The 22,816-nt window shown below is 42.0% G+C and overlaps 1 protein-coding gene and 1 pseudogene across 12 annotated transcripts in view; one reads left to right on the top strand and one right to left on the bottom strand.

Annotated features, from left to right (window-relative positions):
- The window catches only part of Abl2 (ABL proto-oncogene 2, non-receptor tyrosine kinase), a 95,869-nt gene that overhangs the window by 29,873 nt on the left and 43,180 nt on the right, over positions 1-22,816 (bottom strand). Inside the window, exon 1 of one of the 12 annotated variants that reach the window (XM_063272324.1) lies at positions 1,163-4,444. In XM_063272324.1, coding sequence (XP_063128394.1) covers positions 1,163-1,274 — 112 coding nt within the window. In that variant the 5' untranslated portion in view covers positions 1,275-4,444. 12 annotated transcript variants of the gene reach the window in all.
- Positions 15,087-20,890, top strand: Dclre1b-ps1 (DNA cross-link repair 1B, pseudogene 1; annotated as a pseudogene).

The following is a 22,816-nucleotide window of genomic DNA, read 5'->3' as shown; positions in this document are numbered from 1 at the left end:
TGGAGCCCCTGTCTATGTCCTGTTCGCCACCAGTTAAAACGGGCAAGCCCCATGAGTCAGATGTACTGAGCCCAATTCAATGTCAGTGTGTGGGCTAGAATGTTAACTTCTGAACAACACAAGTTAACTCAATCTTTCAATTAACCACAGCAACAGCAGTGGACTCTGAGGATCCCACAGCAACAGCAGTGCATTGTGAGGATGCAGAAAGAAGGCAGCAAAGGGCCCCACACTCTACTGAATTGTGCAAAAGACCCAGGGAACAAATACTTTGAGAAACAAAAAGTTTGTTATCTTTTCTATTGATACATTTATAGGACAACACACACATACACATACACACACACGCACACACACACACACAACAGCAACATATAACCTATAACAACCTGTAACAATACAACTGAAATACAAAATACAACTGAAATACAAATTCAAATTTGAATATTTAATGTTTAGCTTATAAAGCACATTTTCAATGTTTTCAATGTTTAATCAGTCACTTTTTTATCATTCTCATTATAGATTTGTCAGGCAGTAATCATTTCCTCAAAGTGTTTTCATTATTTTATATTACTTAACATTATTTTAATTTGTATATTCTCTAAGAGGCTAATAATTTTTAATATCTCTTTCAAAAACTGTTTTAGTTGGGAATATATTTGGTAGTTTTCAATTTAGCTTTAGTTTTTCAATCAAGATGTACATATAACATCATTTTATGTATTATTCATGTTCTTCCGTTCATTAAGCATTTATTAAAGGTCTAGTATGCTGCGTGTACTGGTTCATGCCTTTACTCTCAGTTCTCAGGAGGCAAAAGCAGGCTAGCCCCTGAGTTTGAGGCCAGCCTGGTCTATACAGCAAATTCTAGGAAAGCCAGTGAGACAGTGAGATTCAATCTCAAATAAAACAAGACTGAGCACTGTGGCACACACTTAACTCCTGATGCTGGCTGGCAGTGGCAGGCAGATCTCTGAGCTCCAGAACAGCAGAGGTTACATTGTGAGACCCTGCAACCCCCTCCACCAAAACTGAAAAGATAAACAAGCACACTAACAAGCCATGTAATCTTCACTGACCACAGCGGAGACTACAGGAGCAGATAACCCACATTTCATTACTGTGTTGTCTCCCCCATCCCAGCCTCATCTCTACACACCTGTCACGTGGGCCACAGGCAACTCAGACACATCCCTGCCTGGGCAGGGAAGCAAGGTGTCCTGGTCTCTACAGTGACTGCTTGATGGTAGCTGAACAGGTCCCAGAACCATGCCTTTGGCCAAGCAGCCTGAAAGTTACACTGCTCTGAATAGAGGAGCCGTAAAATTCCACAGTGGCCAGCAATCCATACACGTGGGACATTACTCACACATTCAGCAGCCAGAAGGAACAAAGGGCAAGTTCACCCACAGGGGTGGAGACCTGAGTAGGGTGGAGTCACTCCAAAACCTCAGGGATCCGGGCTGGGTGGTACATAGGCTATTTCAGTCACACAACAGTAACCATTCAATAATACAATCAGCTAAAGTCAGTAAGTCTAGAAACTCCAATCCCAAGGAGATAAAGGGTGAGACTGGTCAGTGCTTCTTCCTAGGAGAAGCCTGTTTATAGTACACCACCAACACTTGGAAAAGACAGGAAACGCCTAAAGAGACTCATCTTTTACATCACTCCAGTTAGTTCAAGAAACCACAAATCTGAAGTCAAAGAAATAGCTACAGGGTGACTCATAAACACAGACAGAAGCAGAGAGCAACCAATTGCCTTCCCTAACAAATGGCCTGTGTGGCTCAATACAGGTAAAGGGCCTGGCACAGTGCTGAATTGTGAATGCTGACACTTGGAAAGGCAAAAGCCTAATTGTGAGTATAGAACAGAAAGTTACATAAAATTTAAGACCTTAAAATCAGAATGATTTATGAGACAAACTAGTAAAGTAAGTAATGAATAACTAAACAGTACAGTCGACGAAAATAATTCAGAGAATATATGGGGGCACACATTTTTAACACCCTTGCTTGGCTACGTGGAAGCAGGAGGACTGAAAATTCAAAGTCAGCCTGTGCTACAGAACCTGTCTCAAAAAACCTCAACCACAGCACCATAGTAATAGCACTTACAATAAGGTATTACAAGTAATAACACTATAACCGTACTGCAGGAATGTCCACAGCATTGATTATTAAGTACTAACTATATACCATCTATTTAGGTCAATAAAAGAAACACTAAAAAAAAGAAGAAAAAAAGAAACACTAAAAATTATAGGAAACTATGACCTAAATACCTACATTAAAATAAAAATACAAAAAGGGGGATGGGATAGGAGCTTATGGCTGGAAAACCGGGAAAGGGAATAGCATTTGAAATGTAAATAAAAAATATCCAATAAAAAAAAGGGGGGGTTGGGGATTTAGCTCAGTGGTAGAGCGCTTGCCTAGGAAGCGCAAGGCCCTGGGTTCGGTCCCCAGCTCCGAAAAAAAGAAAAAAAAAAAAAAAAGGAAAAGAAAAGGAAAATACAAATTGTATTTACCATTGCAAGGGAAGAGCTGACTCTGGTATGTATAATCAACAACAGTGCCCAGGTTTTCAACAAAACCAATCTTTACATGGCTACTGTATCCATATCGTGGGGAAGTGAGAATTAAATGACTAAAGGCTACTTCAAATAATGACTCAATTTCAAATACCAGGTAAAATTTCTCCAAATGATGACTCAGAATTTCAAATACCAAGTAAAATTTTTCTTTCTGGGGATTATAAAATTCTCTGGGAGAATATCTCCATAATTCATGTTCTGTTCATATACAGAATCTATCATATAATTTATTATTCAATCAGTAAATCTACTTAAACCATCAGTAACTTTACAGTGTGCTCTTACACTATAAAAGAAGTAAATGCATAAGCAAAATGTGGTATGTGCATATAGTGGAATACTACTCAGCCATAAAAAGAAACAAAATTTGATATATGTTACTATATATATAGGCTTTGAAAGCATCACAAGAAGCCAGACACAAAAGGACAAATATTTTATTTTATAATTCCATTTGTATAAAATAGCTTGACTTTCTTTCATGTAGATACAAAAAATGTAAATAAATTTAATGTTATAGAATTTATACTTTATAGTAAAAATTATTACTAAAGCAAATTTTGTTATTTATATTTTATCATGATAAAAATTAAAATAACTTGGTCTCCAATATCATTTACTGTATTAAAACCAAGACATTTTAACAATAATTATTAATTCTAAAATATCAAATCCATTATCTGTATGAATAACATTTTTATTAAAAATGACATTTTCAAGAGACAACTGAAAGAGTAGCATTGTGGTTTAGCAGCACCATGAAGCAAGAAAGTGTTCTATTGAAAAGAAAGGGATACTCTGGGCCAGGAGTGAAAGAATCTTAGCAGGTATCCTTGAGTGGGGGCAGGGAAGATCCTCAGAGGCAACCCCACTGAAGCAGAAAGGGAAGAAGCTGGAGTGTGGAGAATGTGTGTGTGTGTGTGTGTGTGTGTGTGTGTGTGTGTCTGTGTGTGTGTGTGTGTGTCTGTGTGTGTGTGTGTGTGTGTGTGTGTGTGTGTGTGATTGCTGAGGACGCCTGAGGCTGACAGAGCAAGCATTTGAGGATTTAGAACTCTATTCCAATTACAAAGGGAAAACAGTGAACTGCCCTGAGCAAGGAAGCCATGTGGTCTGACTTCTCCACCACACTCTCCATGGCTTGGGAAGAGGGGTCATTACACAGACAGGAAAGTGAGAAGCTGCTGGGACTCAGGAGGAGTTAGCCTGGAGTGACGACAGCAGTGCAGGCAAAGACAGAGCAGATGGACTTAAAGATGCGCTTCACAGATGGAAGCCAGGGGGCTCAAGGCTGCTTAGACGGAGCAGAAGGAGGAAGCAAAGGTTTCAGGCTGGAGAATGTGGGTAGGAGCCATGCATACTCAGAACGCGTCTGAAGAAGGCTGGAGAATGTGGGTAGGAGCCATGCATACTCAGAACGCGTCTGAAGAAGGCTGGAGAATGTGGGTAGGAGCCATGCATACTCAGAACGCGTCTGAAGAAGGCTGGAGAATGTGGGTAGGAGCCATGCATACTCAGAACGCGTCTGAAGAAGGCTGGAGAATGTGGGTAGGAGCCATGCATACTCAGAACACGTCTGAAGAAGGCTGGAGAATGTGGGTAGGAGCCATGCATACTCAGAACGCGTCTGAAGAAGGCTGGAGAATGTGGGTAGGAGCCATGCATACTCAGAACACGTCTGAAGAAGGCTGGAGAATGTGGGTAGGAGCCATGCATACTCAGAACGCGTCTGATGAAGGCTGGAGAATGTGGGTAGGAGCCATGCATACTCAGAACGCGTCTGAAGAAGGCTGGAGAATGTGGGTAGGAGCCATGCATACTCAGAACGCGTCTGATGAAGGCTGGAGAATGTGGGTAGGAGCCATGCATACTCAGAACGCGTCTGAAGAAGGCTGGAGAATGTGGGTAGGAGCCATGCATACTCAGAACGCGTCTGAAGAAGGCTGGAGAATGTGGGTAGGAGCCATGCATACTCAGAACGCGTCTGAAGAAGGCTGGAGAATGTGGGTAGGAGCCATGCATACTCAGAACGCGTCTGATGAAGGCTGGAGAATGTGGGTAGGAGCCATGCATACTCAGAACGAGTCTGAAGAAGGCTGGAGAATGTGGGTAGGAGCCATGCATACTCAGAACGCGTCTGAAGAAGGCTGGAGAATGTGGGTAGGAGCCATGCATACTCAGAACGCGTCTGAAGAAGGCTGGAGAATGTGGGTAGGAGCCATGCATACTCAGAACGCGTCTGAAGAAGGCTGGAGAATGTGGGTAGGAGCCATGCATACTCAGAACGCGTCTGAAGAAGGCTGGAGAATGTGGGTAGGAGCCATGCATACTCAGAACGCGTCTGAAGAAGGCTGGAGAATGTGGGTAGGAGCCATGCATACTCAGAACGCGTCTGATGAAGGCTGGAGAATGTGGGTAGGAGCCATGCATACTCAGAACGCGTCTGAAGAAGGCTGGAGAATGTGGGTAGGAGCCATGCATACTCAGAACGCGTCTGAAGAAGGCTGGAGAATGTGGGTAGGAGCCATGCATACTCAGAACGCGTCTGAAGAAGGCTGGAGAATGTGGGTAGGAGCCATGCATACTCAGAACGCGTCTGATGAAGGCTGGAGAATGTGGGTAGGAGCCATGCATACTCAGAACGCGTCTGAAGAAGGCTGGAGAATGTGGGTAGGAGCCATGCATACTCAGAACGCGTCTGATGAAGGCTGGAGAATGTGGGTAGGAGCCATGCATACTCAGAACGCGTCTGAAGAAGGCTGGAGAATGTGGGTAGGAGCCATGCATACTCAGAACGCGTCTGAAGAAGGCTGGAGAATGTGGGTAGGAGCCATGCATACTCAGAACGCGTCTGAAGAAGGCTGGAGAATGTGGGTAGGAGCCATGCATACTCAGAACACGTCTGAAGAAGGCTGGAGAATGTGGGTAGGAGCCATGCATACTCAGAACGCGTCTGATGAAGGCTGGAGAATGTGGGTAGGAGCCATGCATACTCAGAACGCGTCTGAAGAAGGCTGGAGAATGTGGGTAGGAGCCATGCATACTCAGAACGCGTCTGATGAAGGCTGGAGAATGTGGGTAGGAGCCATGCATACTCAGAACGCGTCTGAAGAAGGCTGGAGAATGTGGGTAGGAGCCATGCATACTCAGAACGCGTCTGAAGAAGGCTGGAGAATGTGGGTAGGAGCCATGCATACTCAGAACGCGTCTGAAGAAGGCTGGAGAATGTGGGTAGGAGCCATGCATACTCAGAACGCGTCTGATGAAGGCTGGAGAATGTGGGTAGGAGCCATGCATACTCAGAACGCGTCTGAAGAAGGCTGGAGAATGTGGGTAGGAGCCATGCATACTCAGAACGCGTCTGAAGAAGGCTGGAGAATGTGGGTAGGAGCCATGCATACTCAGAACGCGTCTGAAGAAGGCTGGAGAATGTGGGTAGGAGCCATGCATACTCAGAACGCGTCTGAAGAAGGCTGGAGAATGTGGGTAGGAGCCATGCATACTCAGAACGCGTCTGATGAGTGAGTAAATTTAGAAACACTTAGATGCACAACTCTGAAGCTCAGAGACAATCTTGGGCTGAAGGCACCAACATTCATGTGGAAGTTCAAGTCAGGACTCAAGAGGTTGGTGGCCAGATAGCTCAGCGGGTAAAAGCACTTGTTACCAAGACTTGGGAACAAGTTCTACACAATAAGAGAGAACCAACTCCCACATGCTGTCTCCTGACCTCCCTGTACCCTGACCAGGCACATCACCCCCACCCCAAATAAACAAACAAATAAATTGGGGCTGGAGAGATGACTCAGCAGTTAAGAGCACTGACTGCTCTTCCAGAGGTCCTGAGTTCAAATCCCAGCAACCACCTGTAATGGGATCTGATGCCTTCTTCAGGTGTATCTGAAGACAGTGTACTCATATACATAAAATAAATAATTCTTTTTAAAAGTAAAAATAAATTAAGACAGGAGCTGAGGAGCTATCTCAGTTGCTAAGTCACTCATCATACAAGCAAGAGGACCTGAGTTTGATCTCCAGAACCCACTTAAAAGAACTAGACTGGTGGCACACATTTTAATCCCAACACTGTGTCCAATAAATCTTTGCTGAGAGGTCAGACCTTGCTTTTCCTCTTTTTATTATGTAGAACAGCAGATAAAAAGAAGTGGTCCTGCAACCTAGATGGTCTCACCATGCTGTGGTGAGAATTTTGGCTTAAAAACCCAGTTATGTTATGTAAGTATGTTTTGCTTTAATCCCGGATGTGGGATATGGGGGCTGCTTCGGTTTGTCCACAGCCTTCAACTATGACTGCCTCATGGTCTAGGAAGGGCAAGATTTTTGCCAGCTGCAGATAAGCTTAAATTCTGGGGGACCCCAGAGAGGGAATCAATGGCAGAGCGCCAAGAAGGGCAAGCAGAGGTGTTGTGAAGGGGAGGCTGCTGCTGGCCCCTCCTGCTATTATTTGCGGTTGTTGCAGATGAAAATGGACTGGCCCCAAAGGCTTCTATACCCCTGATCCGCTGAGAGTAGCCAAAGATATCTACGTCCCCTTTTCCCTCAAACCGTCTTTCTCCTCTATCCAGTGCTGGGGGACTGGATTAGGGTGGAATAAGGGTTGAAAGGGAGAGAGATAAAAAAACGATAAAGTACGTCAAAAACCATGCGTACACCACGCCACCATTACCTGTAACCTGGGCCTTACAGGGTAAAGACTGTAAGGTCACTAGAGCTTGCTGACCAGCGACCTAGTCTAAAACAAGGCCTTCAACACCTGAGGGACAATATCAGACGCTGACCATGCATGCATGTATGTATGTTACATACACAGTTTATGTTCACTCAATGTAGTTTTTTTCTTTTCTTTTCTTTTTTTTTTTTTCAGAGCTGGGGACCGAACCCAGGGCCTTGCCTAACACTCTACCACTGAGCTAAATCCCCAACCCCTCAATGTAGTTTCTTAGCACTATGAATTATATGCTAAAGTGGTAAGTTCAGGATCTGAACAAGATATAGGGGAATGTGGGTAAGCTATTAATATTTCAAGCTGAGCATGGTGATGTAGGCCTATAATGCCATCTTCCCCAAAACTGAGGTTGACTAGGTAAAAGATAAGGACTTACATTTGAGGCTGTCCTTTGATTTCTACACATGCACCCAGTACACCAAGAACACACACACCATACACACAATACAGGTTTTTTAAAAAAGCAAATAGGGAGGTCTGGTGGGGGGTGGGGACATCCTCTTGGAGACGGGGAAAGAGATGTGGGATGTGGAACAGTTGAAGGGTAGACTAGGAAGGTAATAAATTTTTAAAAATTGAAATATTTATCGGATTGCTGAAGAGCTACACATCCAGTTCTTTGTATTTGTGGGTTCTATATCCTCAGATCCAACTGTCGATAAGGTACTGGGGGTATGAGGTACCAGGGAGGAGTGAGTATACATGTTCACAAAATCTCCTCCTCTGCAGCGATCACAGGCTCTGCACTCTGGAATATTCTACGAGAACTCACGACGGACTGGTATTTGGCTTTCCACACTTACACAGCACAACTGACCTCTCACCTAAAGCTAGAAATGAGCACTACAATTCCGTCTTTCCCATGAGTGAGGAGATGGTAGGGATTGAACTTTAAGCAGGAGTAAAGCAAAGCAGATGCCATAGGAGAAATAAATACAGATCAATATTCCTTACGGTTACTAATTTAAAAACCTTTAATAAATTTATAACAAGCCAAATCTAACAGCAGGAAGGCAAGGTTCAAAGAACATAAAATCAATGTGACATGTTAACATAAATTAAGAAAAGCATGATCACCTCAATGATTATTATTTAGGAAAAATTTAAAACAAGCATTCCCTGATTTAAATATGATTATAATTATTTAAATGATGCTTTAAAGCCATGCCTGAAAGAACTATTTCTAGTTATGTTTAGCAAGGATATATAGTAATAGAAGCTCCATTTTACTGAGTACCTATCACAGGTAAGTCTGAAGCACAAGAAGTTTATCTGTGAACAGCCCTGTACCGAATCCCCTGTGAACATAAGTGAGTGGTAGGTAGTGCTTGGTGACTGAGTGACTGAGCAGACTCCAGCTACATTCCCTAAGTCTAAGGACAAGTTTTACCACTCGCTCTATCTCTAGGACAGGACCTTTATCAAGTAGGCATTACTATTCTTCAATTTCTTTGTCCATAAATGAACAATACAAGGGCTGGAGAGATGGCACAGTGGCAAGTTTGCACATATACGAGGACCTGAATTGGGGTCCCTGACACCTACAAAAGAAGGTATGGCAGCACTGCCTGGATACCACCCCTGGGAAAATAGACACAGGACAATACCTGGGCTTGCTGGCCAGAGTATCTAGCCAGATCCATAAAAATCAAGGTTGAATCAAAGACTGTATCTCAGTGAAGTGGAAAGTGATTGAGGAAGGTACCTGGGGACAAACTCTGGTTCTCTCTCTCTCTCTCTCTCTCTCTCTCTCTCTCTCTCTCTCTCTCTCACACACACACATACACACACACACACACAGAGATTCTTACACAAAAGTACACACACAAATAGACAATACTATATAGTCATTACTCATAAAAGTAACACAAGAATTAAATTATATATGTAACAAGAACTAAGTAAGATACTATATATAAAGATCTTAAATACACACACACACACACACACACACACACACACACACTTTATTGATAAAGACAGAATAGTAGAAGGAAAGATACAAGGGCAAATTGCTCCCAGCTGAGAATCACTGACTTAATCTTTGTTGTAATCCTACAAGATTCAGGGCTTTGACAAAAAGTAAATCTGAGTATAGTTACTCACAATCATTGTTCACTCTTTGAACCCACTGCAAAAAAAGATCCACAAAACAGCTTTTTACTAGGAGGATGGATTCTTACATTCCTTTTTATCCTTCTCTTCAGCTACTGATAGTGCTTCCATGTAAGTAGCTTGTACGGTTGTAACTTGAAAGCTTAACTAGTGCTGTAATATAGCTTATAAAATTTCACCATAAACAGATGGTTCAACAAAGGATGTTCTGGTTAATCCTGGTTGGCTCCAAACTTATCAGAATCGTTTTTAGTTGTTTATTTGTTTTGTTGGGTTAATAAAATCAAAGAGAATGATTCTGTGGGGTGGTTACCTGACTTCAGTGCACAGCATAATCACCAGGGGAGTCTGACAGAAAATGGGTATTACTACATCTCACTCTGGGTTTCTGACTCACAGCCAGGAACAGGACCTAAAGATGTACATTTCTTTTCTTTTCTTTTTTTAAAGATTTATTCATTTATTATATATGTGCACACTGTAGCTGTCTTCAGACACACCAGAAGAGGGCATCGGATCCCATTATAGATGGCTGTGAGCCACCATGTGATTGCTGGGAATTGGACTCAGGACCTCTGGAAGAGCAGTCGGTGCTCTTAACCGCTGAGCCATCTCTCCAGCCTTAAATACATTTCTAGTACTGCTCCAGGGTAGTTCCAAACTTTCAAACCAATGCCTAGACCATCCTTAAGCAATGGGGTTATAAAGTCATAAACTGGGACTGAAGACCTAGCTCAGAGGCTAGGGGCATAAACTTCTCTTGCAAAGGACAGAGTTCAGTTCCCAATACTCAGGCTAAGTGGCTCAAAATCACTTGTAACTCCAGCTCCAGGTGATCTGGCATCTCTGGCCTCTAAAGGCACCTGCACTTAAATGTGTGCATGCACACTCCAATGTACATAAACACCTAACTAAAAATAAATCTTTAAAAAATAGATCACAGGGCTGGAAAAATGGCTCAGTGATTAAGAGCACTGACTGCTCTTCCAGAGGTCCTGAGTTCAATTCCCAGCAACCACATGGTGGCTCACAACCATCTGTAATGGGATCCGATGCCACCTTCTGGTGTGTCTCAAGACATCAACAGTGTGCACATATAATAAATAAATTTAAAAAAAAGATCACAGACACCTGCCACCACATAACTGCCCTGCAAGAGGAGGAAGATATCCAGAGACCTGTTGTCCACCATGCCATGTGGTCTGGTCTGGAAAAGATGCCCAGAGTCATGTCCTCCTCCACCCCAGTACAGGTGGGACAGACACACAAACGCCCACCTGCCCTCATGCCATGCAGTGGAGCGAGAGAGGAAGAGCTCCATAGACCTACGCGCTGCCACGCCACTCAAGCTGACTGTAGACATCTAGAGACCTGTTTGCTGCTACACCCTGCGGTTCAGACAGAGGTCACCCAGAAGGCCACCAGCCACTGCAGTGGGAGCCACTACTGGAGTATTCCCACATTAGAAAAATGAACATTTTCAATTCATACAAAACCTTCATACATTTTTTTAAAAAAAGTTCTTTTCCAAACTTCCTCACACTGGAGCTGGAGAGATGGCAGAGGAGTTAACTATGAGCAACTACCTGTACCTCTAGCTACAGAAGATCCCAGGTTCTTTCTCTTCTGGCCTCCCCAGGCACCTGAATACATGCAACATGCAAACACACATACACACATACACAAAATAAAAAAAAATTAAACTTCAAACTGGAAAAATCTGAATGTCATTAATGGATCAAAGACTACATGCAAAATTTGATGCTCATCTGATGGAAAGCAACCAAACAATTAGAGGAACACACCACCAACACACTCAAGCTGCCTATTCTCAAAGCACTATGCTGAGTTCCCAAAGAAGCTGTCCCCAAAAGGCTATATAGTATACGCTTCCATTTATGTGACATCTTTGAAAAGGCAAGACTGTGGTGGCAAGAATAAATCAATGGTTGCCAGGGCTTCAAGACAGGAAATGTAACTACAAAGGATTATTACTTGATGACTATTCAGTCTCAAGGAGAGTCCAATTCTCCAGAGTTTTAACAACAATGTCTTCTAGGGTCAGAATGGTTCTATTACTTGTGAAACATGAATCTGCAAACATTAGAGTCCATTAGTACATGCTAGGTATGGTAGCACATGCCTGTAATCCCGGTACTTAGGACTGATGCAGGAGAATTGAGAGTTTAAGATCAGCAAAGGAGATATATATATATAATATATATATATATATCTCACATATATATGTATGTATATATATATATTAAGATGTCTCAAAAAACTAAGAAAGCAAATAAATAATTTCATAGAATTATATAAAAATTCTACATCAAAAATTTAATGAAGAAAATAGAATACAAAGTGTTAAAAGTTACTGAATGGTTTTCATATCAGTTCTATGAAAATTGAAAATACTTTAACCAGCACATCACAAAACACAAACTTTACAATTATCTACAATCAGAAATGTACAGCCAGGGGTTGGGGATTTAGCTCAGTGGTAGAGCGCTTGCCTAGCAAGTGGAAGGCCCTGGGTTCGGTCCCCAGCTCCGAAAAAAAGAAAAAAGAAAAAAAAAAAAAAGACATGTACAGCCCACCCCGGGGTTTAAACTCCATTTATTTTAGATATAAATAACTTTTGTTCATAATTGTAAAGCTTTTTAGTGGGGGCCTTACTGGGGTGTGTGTCTATGTGTCAGAGAGAGAGAGAGAGAATTCCACACAAAATATATGTGGAATTCAGCATTCCAGGATCTTTTCATCTTAGCAGAAGTGCATCACTGCTGTAGTACAGGCAAAGACAATGAGCTATCTAAGGGATGAGAGGAATGCGCCAATCCTCTTTCCCCCACGGAATTCCCAAAGTCAATGCAGCCAGCACCTGGTACAGTGACTTCAATGCAAGCTTGAAGCTGACATTCCTAGGGAGGGACTCACAATAAACCTAGATCATTCCCAAAGATCTAGAATACACTCCTGTGTAACATAAGCAGTCAGCTGTTTCACTGAAACTGTGGAAGCATGCAACAACTGTGTGTTCTCGTTCTCTCTCTCTCTCTCTCTCTCTCTCTCTCTCTCTCTCTCTCTCTTGCTCTCACAGCCCCACACCATACCACAGCTTCTGTATATAAAATGCACATGTCTATGTGAATACAAAAACCAAGTCAACCCAGTGTCTTAGTTTCTTTTCCTGCTGCTGTGATAAAATACCCTGACAAAAGCAACTTAAGGGAGAAAGGGCTTAGTACACCACACAGGAGAAACAAACTACAGCAGCAGGAGCCTGAGGAGCTAGTCCTTCCCATCACATCCATAACTGTGGGACAGAGAATAATGCATAAAAGCATGGTTACTAGTGCTCCTGACAACACGAACTGATCTGATAACTTGCACAGGGGAAAGCTCACAAAGCCCACTCCTAGGTGAAGAGCTATAGGCAATCAGTGGATGCTGAGAAGGGGAGAATCTGTTTTCTCCCAACATCCGGTGGTCAGCTCTAAATACATGTACTTAAGAGCAACACTAAATGGACTCAGTGGGCTCTGTGTGTGTGTGTGTGTGTGTGTGTGTGTGTGTGTGTGTGTGTGTGTGTGTGTGTGTGTGTGTGTGTGTGTGTATGTATATGGTATATGTAATAACAACAACTAAAGAAAAGAAGGTCATGAATTTGAGACAGAATAGAGGAACATGGAAGGAACTGGGAAGAGGTGGTAATGGGGTAAAGAATTCATTTATACAATTCTCAACAAATTAAAACTGATGAATCTTCTCATATCAATTACCAATACCAATACAATCCCTCATGGATATTCTCAGAGTCACTAACTTTAATGCAGACAATTTCTCTTGCCTTTTATGTGTCAAGTTGACAATACTAACCATCACATATGTGAAGTTCTAAAATGTGTGCCTATCAATAATTTTACTGTATCCATTAGCATCTACTTTTGCCACACACTATAATAAGAGATATGTGAGTAGACTAGAAAGTTGAGATTTATGCCAGGAATATTCCCTAACAGATCATGGTTCTAACAACCACCTCAACAAGTGTGGGTCATGACCTCTTTGACTCCTTTCAGAGGGGTCAGATTTCTACCAGAAATGCTGCATATTAGATATGTATGATTCATAACAGTAGCAAGATTACAATTATGAATTAGCAATAAAAATGTTATGGGTGGGGGTTGGGGATTTAGCTCAGTGGTAGAGCGCTTGCCTAGCAAGCGCGAGGCCCTGGGTTCGGTCCCCAGCTCCGAAAAAAAAGAAAAAGAAAAAAAAATGTTATGGGTGAGGGCCACCATAACATGAAAAGCTGTATTAAAGGGTCACAGTGTCAAGAAGGTTGAGAACTGCTGCTCTAAAGTGAAGGACAAAGGCATTCCAGGTCAGGGATGACTATGACAATGTAGCACCGTAAGACATGCCAATGAAAAAATATGTACTACGGCCTCAAGATTTGTTTGTTTTGAGTGCAGAAAATATGTGTGCAGTCAATAAAGAGCTAAGATAGCAAAAATAGGAGGGAGGTAAAGACGACTCAATTGAGAAGTCCTGCAGCCACACCAAGAACTCCAGATTTATCTTACTGGCAACTAGAAAATGTTAAAGAGCCATGAGAAACCCAGTATGGTGACAACACAGATGAACTCTCAGCTCCTGAAAGGGTAGGAGCAGGAGGACCAGAAGTTCAAGATCAACCTCAGCTATATAACCAGCCCAAGTTAAAACAAGTGGAGAAGAAAGGGCAAGGAGCTAGACAACAAAGAAGAGTTTCGGGAGGTTTTGTTTTTGCTTTGCTTGTATTATGTTTTGAGTAGCAGGACTGTGCATTACCATAGTCAGTTTATATGGTCCTAGGGATTAACCCAGGGCTTTCTGCAAGTCAGGTAAGCTATAAAGAGCATTACTAATTCTTTTAAGTTTCTGTTTTATGGAAGTATGTATTTGTAAATGCCTGGATTAGGGAGATGTGTTCACATATGTACACTAAGAAAATATAAAACAAAAGGTCACTAGTAGTTAAATATGGATCAGTTAAGTTCAATATACCAACCATTCACTCAACTCTCCCAAAGTACTAAAGTGTAATGGTTGTATTGAGTAATGGCTTTGCACTTTTCAAATCATTCCTAGCTTCTCAAGCATTTACCCTTGTTAAAGACTGAGAACATGGGTGAAATGGGAAACTGCTCTTAATCTAAGACATAGATACCAAGAACAAGAGTGTGACAAATTTACTATGTGATAAATACAATTTGTGGTGGTTTGAATAGGACAGGCCCCCAAGACTGGTGTGTTTGAATGCTTTGCCCATAGGGAGTGGCACTATTAGAGAAGATGTGGCCTTGGAGTAGGTGTGACCTTGGAGTGTGTTGCTGTGGAAGTGAGCTTTGAGGCCTAGTGTGGCATTTATTTCTGTTGCCTACAGATCAAGAAATAGAACTCTCAGTTCCACCACCATATCTGCCTGCCTGCTGCCACGTTTCCTGCTATAACAATAAAGAACTAAAACTGAGCCTTGGAAACTGTAAGCCAGCCCCAACTAAATGTTTTCCTTATAAGAAGTTGTGGTCATGATGTCTCTTCACAGCAACAAGACCCTAAGACACTGTTCCAATTAATTCTCTCTGGACCTGATTCCATGACTTCAGTTTAGAGTCTGTTAATTTCTCATGATTGTCTGCACACTGTTCTTCTCTAGTATCAATGGGATATACATAAATAGCCAAGACTGGTTTTATTCATTCATTCATTTATTTTGTTTAGACACAAACAAGTCTGACCATGTAACTTTGCAAGGCTCCCTCACTTGCATTCAAGTCTCAACTTTCACATGGCACACAAGGCTCTTTTGCAAGGCGTTCTACTGCATTTCTCTACAATTTTCTTTTTGGCAAACACCTAATGGCTCACTCCATGCTTTGGACTTACTGAACTCTGTAGCTCCTAAATCATCCCCAATATTTGCTTCTCATCAGCTCTTTAGCCCTAACTTTGCTGCTTGATGTCTCATCCCTAAATAATATCCACAGACACTAGAAAAGACACCTCATGCTTCTGTTACTCTGTGAGAAGACAAGGAATACACAGAAGCTGCCATGGCACTGCAGCCAGCTATGTCCCAGTTGTCCCAGAGACTCGTGGAGGATGGGGGAGTTTTAAGCACCAATACTCTGAGATAACTTATTATATAACAGCTATGTAGCAGTAAAAATTTCTTTTTGAAAACAGAAAATCGGGGTTGGGGATTTAGCTCAGTGGTAGAGCGCTTGCCTAGGAAGCGCAAGGCCCTGGGTTCGGTCCCCAGCTCCGGAAAAAAACAAAAAAACAAAAAAACAAAAAACAAAAAACAAACAGAAAATCTTGCTGGGCAACAGTGGCGTAGGCCTTTAATTCCAGGATTCAGGAGACAGAGGCAAGCAGATCTCTTGAGTTTTGAAGCCAGTCTGATCTACAGAGCCTGGTCCAAGACATCCATGGTTATACAGAGAAACCTGGTGTGTGTATTGGGGGTGGCGGGGTCAGGGGGGTATTAAGAAACACTAAAAATCAAATTTCTACCTTGTATTCGTATATATTCTTTGTCTATATACAGTGAGGGGTTCTCAGGCTTTCTTTTATTCAAGTGTCACCTTATCCTTTGATTGTATTCAACATGCATTCATCCCTTACTGGCACTTCTACTTTCACAGTGTATGTGTCTGTCTGCCTACATACATGAACTCTAGACTCTATAGGAGAAAACATGTATTATATGATGCTTAGGCTGATCCCACAGCTTAGCTTCAACCACTCTGTCTTTCTCACCTGCCATACCACACCACTAAGTACCAAAACCTAATAGCAGTTAAGACCTGAGAAGTATCAGAAGCATAAGAGGAGAATCAAACATACGTCAAGAACTAATCTGGAACAGTCTTGTTAGGAGTATCATCTTAATGCTACCCAACTACCTACCTACCTACACACACACAACAACAGAAATATTAGTCATTGTGACCAAATATTAAATACATTTCTCTAAAAAAAAATCACAATACAAAACTCCAAATGTTAAATCTCAGAAGAGTCATGAATTAAATGGAAAGTGGGAAACTGAATAATTTATAATTTTTTAAACTTGATTTTGGGGGAAGTTAGTCCGCTGAAGACTAACGGTCTGCATGACTGGTGCTCAGTCACCTCTAAGTACTGAGCAACGTCTGCATCACCACACTGATAGGTCACTACCTGCCTCTCAATAATGCATCAGATCCTCAGCCTCCACTCACGGCAAGTCTGCTAACACACCCCCAGTAGTCCATTGCTCCACTCTCCACAGGGCATGAGCGAGATAGCATGGAAAGTACAAAGCTGAAAGATAGTACGATTCTGTTCTTAAGGCGATTACTGTCTGAGTTTGGGGGCATTTTGAAAAGTTTAGCCTATCCTGTTATGAAGTACAGCAAGTATTAATCACATTACATCTAAGTACAAGGATATAGAAATACAATTCTGTAAAACACCCTGTGACACAACAAGAAATGCTTTTCATCAAACCAGAAAACTCTTCTGAGAAATAATAAAATCACTGTTAAACCCCAACTCTAACCTCCATTGGTCACAGATGTTCCTATTGAGTACCACAGTATTTCCCAAGAACGGCACAGTGGTAAACATCTGTAATCCCAGCACCCGAGAGTCTGAGCATTGAGGACCGTGAGATCAAGTGTGGAGATTTGAACTAGAAGAACCACAAACAGTTTTAGAACTGATGGAATTCAGCCTACTGGTTAGCACACCTAGATGGGCATGCCTTGGGGAGGCGGAGTCCAGTGGAGTTATATATCCTGATGACTTCATGCTGTTATGGACCATGGCTCTGCTTGTCGTCCTCAAGGTCATCACCTCCCTCCTGATCTATGAGTTGTATGAAAACTCTAAGGAGGCTTCCAGCACGTATCATAAGCACTTACAATAATAGTGATTGATCTTTCCAAGAATTGCTGCTGGAGCAGATTAATGATTTAATCACCACCCTCAGAAAGAACTTACAGATGTAGATGGTTAATAAAGTTAGGTTAAGATGCTTTTGTTAATGGCTTTGATGGAAAAAAATCTTGGGAAACAATGTAAAGTTCAGAAAGGCACACTCAAGAGTTCAGGACAGCCAGGGCTGGTTACACTGAGAAACCCTGTCTTGAAAAGCCAACAACACCTCTCCCCACAAAAAACCAGCACATTCTTGATAGCTGAGCAAGAATTTTCTTGAGGTCTCCTACTAGCTAACATGCCTCTCCTGCTAAAGCAGGGCTGGTAATCAAGGTGATGATTAATTTCTTGTACCCATTTTTGCCCTTGGCTTCCTAATGCAATATAATAAAAAACTGTTAGTGAGATGTGCACCCTGAGTATTTAAAATAGAAATAGAAATGACTGGTCTTTACATAAAAGTTTAGATTTGTGTTTCTTTTAAGTTTTTAAAATAAGATTACTCTTTAAAATAAATAATAAAATAACTGGTCCTGTCTTTGTAACCACAAGTTACAACCTGCCATTAAGAGAAACTGGCTGAGAAAATTATCTTGTTTGCTTACACTCTGATAATCTATAATAAGTTACTTAAAATATGAATGTGCCTGGGTCTTTGGGATAATCTGTCTCTTACCTGTAATATATAAAGCATTTATTTATTCATGTAAAGGTAGGGGACATACTGGGTTTCCATAATCATTCATTACAAGAAAAATAGATGCAACCATGTTGGAATTTTTATACTGCCTGAAAATTTTTACTAGGATATATTAACTATGGGGGTTAAATAATTAGTGGAGCTTTGCTTTCTCCACAAAACATATGTATATGTATGTACATATGCAAAGTTGTTGAAGCTTGATGAAACTTGCTTCATTCAGCGCGCGCGGGGGAAAGGGGGGAGGGGTTCCCACCTTTGTAAATGGCCCCAGGAGTCTGAGCCAGCCCCAGAGAATCAGTTGTTCCCTCAAAGAAATATCTGCTAAGTGACCAATCATCAATGCTTCACCCCACCTCAGTTTACCTGTTGCAAAGCCCCAACAATAGTACTTGATATCAATGGATCTAACTGGATGATGTATTTTCTATTGGTTCCCCTAGCTTGTAAACTAGCTTGCATGTATTTTTTGCAAATGTGCATCCTGTATCTGTCTAAATTATTACTTTTCCATTAAAGTGGAATTATTTATTGACAACAACGTGTGGTATCTATGGGGAAATTTTGAGTAGTTATGTGCACGGACATGTCAAGTCATAAAATGTTTCTTCACTATTAATATGCCATCATTAGGGATCTGCGTCAATCTAAATTTCATAAGCATCATAGGGAGGGTTCCAAAGCTTCTAAGTAAATAAATTAAATGCGGTATTTATGTAGCTCCTAGAGTGAGAGTTATTTATTCAGTGAATATTTTGAAAATTCTGAATGGTATTCAAATATGCCTGATAACAAGATACAAATTAATATAAAAATAAAATGTCAGTATTCATTGACTTAAATTAAAAAAAGATCACCCCACCCAGGTCGCACACACTTTGACAAAGTGTGGACTGGGCCTGAGCTCCCATGTGGGTGTGAGGGATGCTTTCCGGGCTTCTTCTGCATTGGGAGCCTTCACTTGGTCATCCTGAGTGTGGCCTTCTTTTTGCTTATTCTGTCTACTTCCATTTCTGGGGTGGTTTTCCCTGGTCTTGTTCTTGTGTCCACATGTTGTTGGGGCTGTTGTGGAAGCCTCGCTCAGGAATGGTGTTCTAGACGAAGAGGAGTCCACTGGGTGACTCCCTACCCTCCCACCATAAACAGAGTCATAATCCCCCAAACGCCCACTGCTGTGTGCTGGCTCTTCTTATCCCACATGCACTGTAATCACAGGGTGGGCCCCTCTACTGCTCCCGTCACTGCCCAGTTCTTGCACCATTGCCTGCTGGTGTCTAAGCAGTGGATCTGAACCCTGGAGATTGGTAAGAGCCACCTTATATGATGAGCTGCTAGATGAAACTGGGCAAGAAACCATGACTGTAACCCTCATAGATGCCAATCACTGCCCTGGTTCTGTCATGTCTCTCATTAAGGATACTTTGGAACAATTCTCTACACAGGTGATTTTCGATAAACACCATTCTCGCTGAAGGAGTCCGCTCTGATACCGAGGAAACAGATTCATACTTTATATCTATAAAATACCAATTGCAATCCAGCCATGGTTCTTCCTTCCAGACAAGAAACTACTCAGAAGGAGTGTCCAGCTAATTCATCAGTTCCCACAATTTAACATAAAGATTGGACTGAACTCTATAGTCTAGGAAAAAGAGTCACTGCGGGAGCAACCAGTCCTTGAGTTGCCAACCTGGGTAGTTATTGAGTCTAAGGCCTGGAGATGGTCCAGCTGCTGGGCCTGGCAGATATGTTCACAGTGAGGAAGAGGGTGGGCGCATCCACACTGTGGACCACGTGGAGATCTGTCATTCTGCCATGCTTCAGTGGAAGCATCCCTTACTCTGACCATTCATCCTACTCTGAGCTTCGAGCTTTCACTGCGGCTCTGAAGCCTTACCAGGTGGTGCTCATAGTCCGTCAACAGCCTTGTGAAAAGTTCTTTCAGGACAGCTTGAGTCCTAGGCTCTCTATGCTTCTGATTCCACACTCTGTGCAGCAATACACGAGTTCCTCCTTGAGGAAAACAAATGTGCTTTGGCAGTTAGAAAGGGGGCTAAACAGGCCAAGAACCCAGGGTGTTGTGTTTGAATCCCCTGAGGAGAAAGCTGATCAGGTTAAAGTTGACAGAGACTCAAAGAAACACAAAAAAGAAAGCCTCTCTCCCTGGGCTGGGTGCCTTGCGAGGCTTTGCCTCCATCCTCGCAGGCTAGGAAGCAGTTGTTCCCAGACTTCTGCAGGAAAGAATGTGATGAGCCAGTTCTTTTCTGTGACTCCAACAAGATGGCGACTGTGTTGCCTGCCCCACTGGAATTTTCAGTGCAGTTACAACCTGGAGATGAGTTTCTCTTTCCAGAAACCAGGGAGGAAATTGGTTTAGGGTCCCCACTGCTGTCAAGGGGAGGCAGAGGTTCACCAGCGAGAGGGAACCAAAGCAATGGCATAGGCTATTGTTCTCCCCAGCTCACATTAGCAGAACCACTCATCTAACCTCTGAGTCTGGGGGCCTGGCTTAAAATACCTTCTTACTCCAGTGGATTTCCTCCAAGCAGGGTTCTCCTCCAGGAACTTTGACCAGCAAGTGGAAAAACACCGGAGAGTGCAGTGTAACAGCCCTGCAGTTGTGAACACAGTGGTGATGGCTAGTGGCAAGAGTTGGCTCGGTGTCTTCCTTCACAGAATCCTGCGGCTCACCCTGAGTAGCTCTCCTGAAGCTTTTTATGAAGTCCTGGTGCCTACGAAACCCTTAGTTTTATAGCACATTGCATTGTTTATGTAAGTTTTATTATACTTAAGAAATAATTTTCATTATAAACTATTCAGTGTTCATAAACACATGAAAAGTTCTTAGAAGTTCAACTTGGTTTAATCCAGTTTTTCTCAACATGCCACACGTTTATTTTGGTTTCTTTATTTTTTTGTTTGAGTGGAAAAAAATACGAGTCTGAATCAAAAAAAAAAAAAAGGGAAGAAAAAAAGAAAAACAATTCAGAGGGGGAAAAACAGGAGGGGCCAAAACTCTAATACACTAATAAACAAGTTTAATCTACTACAATTAATTGAATTAATGTCTAAAACAATTCTGAAATAAGTTACAAATCGGCTGTCTTTAAAAAAAACTACACAAAACCATAATAGATCATTAATATTTTTAAAAAGCAAAGACTACAATTAAAAGTTTATAGAAAGACCACACATCATGGCTCATGCCTTAAATGCCTGCAGAGACTGATAAATGTGTTGAGTTGAAGGCCCCGGTTTAGAAAACATATTTCAGGCCAGTCAGGGCAACATAGAAAGACCCTGTGTCAAAAACAAACAAGAAAATGAAAGCCACAGGGATTGGAGAAAGAGCTCTCCGGCTAAGAGCTCTGACTGCTCTTCCAGAGTAAGAGGTTTAATAACTAGTACCCACATGATGGCTTAAAACCAACTGTGACCCCAGTCCTGGGATCTGATGCTATCTTCTGCCTTCTGGGGACACCAAGCATTCGCGTGGTACACATAGAGACAGATAGGCACAACACTCACACATAAGGTAAAATTAAAATAATTTAAAATTGTTTAAGTAAAATAAAATGAAGACCTTTTATCAAATCTCCTACCAAGGAAGACTGTAAAGCAAGCCTTGACAACACAAGGCTAATCATATTCTCCCGTGTACTTTTTTTTGTTTTTGAGACAAGGTCACATGTAGCCCAGGCTGCCCTAAAACTGGGCAATCTTTCTGCCCATATTACAATGCTCGATAATATGTAAATCTACTGTAATGACTATGAAATGACAGGGGGAATCATGTTTGGCATAGATGTCGTTCTTTGTTTAAACCCCAAATTTTTCTGATCCTTGTTCAAAGTGGATACACAGTCTGGGTGCCCTGGGCTAACTAACTTCCTTATGCCTGCCTCTTTATCTTTAGGATCAAGGAACTAAGAACATTCCCCTACCTTCACTGTGTAGATAAACTGTTCCTGATACTATTTGGTGCTCTCCACTAATATCCCCTGTACCTATCTATATACCTAAAATTAATCAGCCCACTCATATTATCCATAGTTTCTACATCTTTTTAATAGTTGCAATTTTCCTATTGGCTCTAAGCAGAAAACAGAATGTGGTGAGAGGGGTTTATTCCTCTTGCAATGTTTTCCCCTTGCTTTTCTGTGAAATCTCTTAGAGGAGTTTTTTGGTTTTGTTTTTTGTTTTTAAGATTGTATTTATTTTGTGTATGCTAGTACACTGTCACTGACTTCAGACACACTAGAAGAGGGCATCAGATCCCATTACAGACGGTTGTGAGCCACCATGTGGTTGCTGGGAATTGAACTCAGGACCTCTGGAGGAGCAGCCAGTCCTTTTTTTTTTTTTTTTTTTTTTAAGATTTATTTTATTTGTATGAGTACACTATTGCTGTCTTCAGACACACCAGAAGAGAGCATCAGATCACATTACAGATGGTTGTGAGCCACCGTGTGGTTGCTGGGAATTGAACTCAGGACCTCTAGAAGAGCAGTCGGTGCTTTTTTTTTTTTTTTTCCGGAGCTGGGGACCGAACCCAGGGCCTTGAACCCAGGGTCTTGCGCTTGCTAGGCAAGTGCTCTACCACTGAGCTAAATCCCCAACCCCCAGTCAGTGCTCTTAACCACTGAGCCATCTCTCCACCCCCCCCCCCCCCCCCCAAGCC

This window comes from Rattus norvegicus, chromosome 13 (assembly GCF_036323735.1).
Source record: "Rattus norvegicus strain BN/NHsdMcwi chromosome 13, GRCr8, whole genome shotgun sequence".
In the NCBI taxonomy this organism is placed as follows: Eukaryota; Metazoa; Chordata; class Mammalia; order Rodentia; family Muridae; genus Rattus; species Rattus norvegicus.
This window is presented reverse-complemented; position numbering and strand designations above follow the sequence as displayed.